At 76.1% G+C, this 4,713-nt stretch overlaps 1 protein-coding gene across 1 annotated transcript in view; it reads right to left on the bottom strand.

The window, feature by feature from the left end:
- Nucleotides 1–3,777, bottom strand: part of H696_01391 (CAMK/CAMKL/LKB protein kinase) — a gene marked incomplete at its 3' end in the record, with an annotated part of 6,233 nt that extends 2,456 nt beyond the window's left edge. Inside the window, exons 1-3 of the mRNA XM_009495286.1 lie at nucleotides 3,703–3,777; nucleotides 630–3,577; nucleotides 134–314 (exon numbers count right to left, since the gene is read on the bottom strand). Coding sequence (XP_009493561.1) covers nucleotides 134–314; nucleotides 630–3,535 — 3,087 coding nt within the window. The 5' untranslated portion in view covers nucleotides 3,536–3,577; nucleotides 3,703–3,777. The remainder of the gene's footprint in view (nucleotides 1–133; nucleotides 315–629; nucleotides 3,578–3,702) is intronic.
- Nucleotides 3,778–4,713: the final 936 nt, after the last annotated feature.

The raw sequence follows: 4,713 nt of genomic DNA, 5'->3' as shown, positions 1-4,713 counted from the left end.
CCGCCGTGAGTGTGTGTCGTCGCGAGCGCGCGCGCGCGTGGAGGGAGGAAGAAGGGGGCAGGGGGAGAGATGCTGGAAGGGAGGAAAGGGGCAGGTGCCAGCCAGAGGCAAGAAGGGGGGCAGCAAGTCGCACCTTGGAGCCGGAGAAGAACTCCTGGCCACTGGCGAGCTCCGGGGACTGGAAGGCCGGCGAGCCGACATTCGATGTGCATGTGTCCTCGGGCGAGTAGAGATCCACCAGCTGGGCGATGCCGAAGTCTGAGATCTTCAAACAGTCCCAGAAGGAGAGGAGCAAGTTACCGGGCTTGATGTCGCTGTGTGTGTGTGTGTGTGTGGATGGGCGGGCGGGCGGGCGGGCGGGCGGACGGACGGGCGTGTGCGTGTGCGTGCGTGCGTGTGCGTGTGCGTGTGAAGGGGAAGCGGGGAGGGGCAGACGTGTCAAGGTGGACGCGTCGGAGGGGATGGGTCAGGGTGGGTGTGCCAAGGCGCGGGAAAAGTGTGCAGGCCCAACGCGCGGGAAAAGTGTGCAGACCCAAGGGGCATGGGCTGTCAGAGGGGGGGGGAAAAAAAAAAGGAAGCCCCACGGGATGGGAGCCCGAGAGCAGGGGAGGGAGGCGGGGAAAACGCACCGGTGGATGATCCCACGCCCGTGGAGGTACGCCAGACCGTCCATGAGCTGGTGGAAGTAGCGCGACGCCTGGGACACGGGGATCCGGCCCTCGGGGGCGCGCTGCAGCAGGCTCTGCAGGTTGGTGTGGCAATACTCGAAAATGAAGTAGGTCTTCTCCTTGTGGGGGTTGTAGGACACCGAGTAGAGGGAGATGATGTTCGGGTGGGTCACCCGTCGGAGGAGGGCCAGCTCGCGGTGGAGCTGCGCCTCGCCCTGCGGCATGCGCCGGAGCCGGGCCTGCTTGATGATCTTGACCGCCACCCGGCGCAGGGTGTACGAGCAGATGCCCTCGCGCACCTTGCCGGAGGCCCCCTCGCCAATGACCTCGCCCAAAATGAAAGAGTCAATCATCTTGGGCTTGGCCAGGGACCCGGGCCCGCGGGCCGGGTACCCGAAGGCGTCGGCGAAATACGGGCCGCCGGGGACGTAGACACCGCCGGCACCCGCCGCCGCCGCCGCCGCCGCCGCCGCCGAGGGCAGCGACGACGAGGAGGCCGAGGACCACATGGACGAGTGGCTCTCCGGGCCGGCGATGGACGAGCACGACTGGATGGGGATGGACACCTTGGTCGAGGCCACGGCGATGTAGCTGGACAGCACCGGCGAGGAGGGGGGGCTGGCCCCGGCCGGCAGGAGGGTGGCCCCGATCAAGGGGCCCGGGGCCCGGCCGGCGCCGCTCTGGCCGCCGGGACCGGCACCCGGGGAGGTGCCGGCCTCGGCCAGGGCCCCGTGGCCGGGGCCCGAGCCCGCATGCCTGGCCGACGGGTCGTCCTCCGGGCCGCCGGGCCCCAGGCCGGCCTCGATCAGCGAATTGGAACTGGCCTGGGTGATGGCGGCCCCGGCCCCGGAGGGGAGCCCCGCGTCCAGGGCAGCCGGCAGGATGGGGATCAGCTGGCCATCGTCCCCGACACTGTAGAGCCCCGGCCCGTCGATGGGGAAGTCCGACGAGAGGGAGGAGCTCCGGGACGAGCCGCCGGCACCGGCCGACCCCAGGGCCCCGGACAGGTGCATGTGCGCCAGGCTCAGGGCACTGCCCTGGACATGGGCCGAGAGCGGGCGCTCCGGCCGGGAGTACGCATACGGGTAGGGGCGCGAGTGCGGGTGCGGGTGCGGGTGGGGGAGGTCATCGGCCGCGCGCCCGGGCGGCAGCGCACCGCCCCCGGAGGTCGAGCGGCCGCCGCCGCCGCCGCCGCCGCCATCGTCGTGGATGGTGGCCGCCAGGGCGGCGCCCGCGGCCATGGCATTGGCCATGGCCGCGGTGGCGTGGGGCCCCGACGCCCCGGCGTGGACAGCAGCCGCATGGGCCGCGGCCTGGGCGGCCGACCGACTGCCCACCCCGCCGGCCGAGGAGGACGACCGGCCAACCGTGGCCCCCATCATCGTCATCAGGCCGCCGACCGGCGACTCGGCGTATCGGGCCCCGACGGCCGAGGAGCTGGTCTTGTGCTGGGGCCCGCCGGGGCCGCCGGTGCCGCCGGCGCCGGGGGCACGCTCGGCCCCCCCGGCCCGGGGCCCGGCCACCAGCGACGAGTGTGAAGAGCTGGCCACGGCCGCTGGTGTGGCGGTGGGCGTGACGCCGGCGACCCCGGGGCCGGGCCCCATGCCGGCCATCCCCGGGAGGTCGCCCCCCGAGAAGGAGGACAGCGGCCCGTGCGCCGGGACCGGCGAGCTGGACGCACTGACCGTCGCCGAGAAGGGGACAATGCCGGCCGGGACACGCCCGGGGCCGGGGGTCCCGCCACCGCGGCCCACCGGCGACGGGGCGGTCGACGAGCAGGGCGAATTGGAGATCGACCGGAAGCCCCCGGGCCGGTGGTGAACCGGGCCGAAGGTCCCGGCCCCGGCCCCGGCGGGGCCCAGGTGATGGTGCGCGTGCGGATGGTGGTGCGGGTGGAAGCCCTCGCCGGAGGGGGACTCCCCGGCCGGGGGCAAGTACCCCAGGCCGCCGAGCGCCGCCGGCGGGGCATACTCCGACAGGGAGTAGTGCGAGGAGACCGACGCCGCGGGGCTCGGGGCCCCGGGGCCAGTGGATGGCCCGATGCCGGGGACCGGGGTCCCGGCGCCCGGCGGCCCGCCCGGCCCCGGGCCACTGGCCAGGGAGGATGTCGAGGAGGAGGACGGGCAGTGGGGGTACGCGCCCGGGGGGGCGGCCGACCCGCCGGTCGACACGAACGAGGCCGAGGACTCCCGGCGGAAGGGCAAGTACGACAGGGCGCCCGGGGTCCCGGCGGCCGAGGCCGTGGCCGCCGCCGCCGCCGCGAAGGACAGCTGGTCGTAATCCGGCAGGCTCGGGTCGTCGGAGTAGTCGGCCAGCCCGGCGCCGGTGGGATCCCCGTGCCGGGGCAGGTAGTGGCCCCCGTGGGCAAAGGGCGACGAGGAGCCGGACCCGTGGGCCGAGGCGATGCCGCCGGCCGCCCGGGACAGGGAGCCCCGCCGGGAGCCCGGGGCCAGCGGCCCGCCGCCATAGCGGCTGACCGGGTGCGGCGGCCCGGCATCCGGCAGGTCGGCCTCCTCCGGCGGGAGGTCCTCCTCGTCGTCATCCTCCGGGCCGCCGTAGTGGCCGTGCCCATCGTAGTAGTGGTCCTCATAGTCATCCTCATCGGAGACGGTCAGGAAGCTGGACACCCGCGGCGAGGGGTTGACCGGGGGGTGGTGCAGGGCGGCCGGCAGGGCCGACGCGGGGCGGACCTCCACGGCCGCCGCCGAGCCCGGGTGCTCCGGCAGGTCGTCGGCTTCATCTTGGAAAAGGTCGAAGGTGGCCTTCCTCACGGGAGGCGATGTGGTGCCGGCCGGCGCCGAGGGTGTCGGCTCCGGGCGGTCAGGCGCCGGTGGGGTGTCATCGGCGGGCGGCGGCGACAGGTGCATGTCGCGGCGAGGGCGTGCGCGAGGGGTCTATCGGGGGAGGGTCTGCCGGTTGGCCGGGGTGTGTCAGTACAGGGGCGCGGCGGCGGAGCACGAGGGCGAGCGCGGAGGGCATGGCGGTGGCGGCGCCGGCAGCAATGGAGGGCGCCGGCGGCGGTGGCGGTGCGTACGAGGCGGCGCCCGCGGGATCCATCGAGGGGGGCGAGCGATCAGGCCGACGACGGGTGGCGGCGGCGGCGGCGGCGGCGGCGGGTCTCGGCGACTGGCGGTGTGGCAGGGGGAGGGGAGGGCGAAGGAGAGGGGGCGAGGGGAGGGGCGCGCGCTCGCGCGAGGAAAAGGACAAAAGGGGCTGGTGGCGGGCGCGGAGCGGAGCGGCTGGGGGGGGGGGGGGGGGGGGGGGGGGGGGGGGGGGGGGGGGGGGGGGGGGGGGGGGGGGGGGGGGAGGGGGGAGGATCTGTGGCGTCGTGTGACTCGGGGGGGGGGGGGGGGGGGGGGGGGGGGGGGGGGGGGGGGGGGGGGGCGGGAGAGGGGAGGATGGCTCGCGGTCCGCCCCCGGGGGCGACCGGCCCCCGGCGGGGGGCGCGAAAAAGCAAGCCCTGCGTCGCGACCCTTCGGACTGCCGACTGACAGGGAGGGGCGCGGCCGTGTCAGTGCCCCCAGGGGGGGGGGGGCGGGGGAGACGGAGGGGCAGCACACCAGCGCGGAGCCGGGCCCGGGGCCGGGGGCGATCCGCGCCCGCCCGCCCCGGCGATCCGGCCCGAGGGGGGGGGGGGGGAGCGAGCTCGTTCGGGGAGACGGCCGGAATGCGGCCGCGACGCGCACCCCCTGCGCTCCCCGCGCGCCCCGGCGGCCGGTCCGGGCATGTCTCGCACGCCCCGGCGAACAACCGCCGGGCCAACGGCGGGGGGATGAGTCGCCCCCCCTCCCCCCAGGACCGGCCACTCCCGCGTGAATGGGCCGCCCGTTGTTCGGCGCCCGGCCGGCTCGGCTAGACCGGGGCCGGGTGCGCGACCGGGGCCGGGAAAGAGATAGTCCGGCCGGTCGGGCCCTTCGGAGCCGAGAGCCGGGCAGGCTCCTGGCTCGGCCCCGGGCATCGGGGCCTCGCCTCCGGCCCAGGGCGAGGGCGGGAGATAAGACCCGGTCGCGCCGGATGGCTGCTGGCCGCGCCGGCGCCGGCGCCG

This window comes from Fonticula alba (assembly GCF_000388065.1).
Source record: "Fonticula alba strain ATCC 38817 unplaced genomic scaffold supercont2.2, whole genome shotgun sequence".
Classification (NCBI taxonomy): Eukaryota; order Rotosphaerida; family Fonticulaceae; genus Fonticula; species Fonticula alba.
The sequence above is the reverse complement of the archived record's forward strand: the minus strand, read 5'-3'. Positions and strand labels throughout refer to the sequence as shown.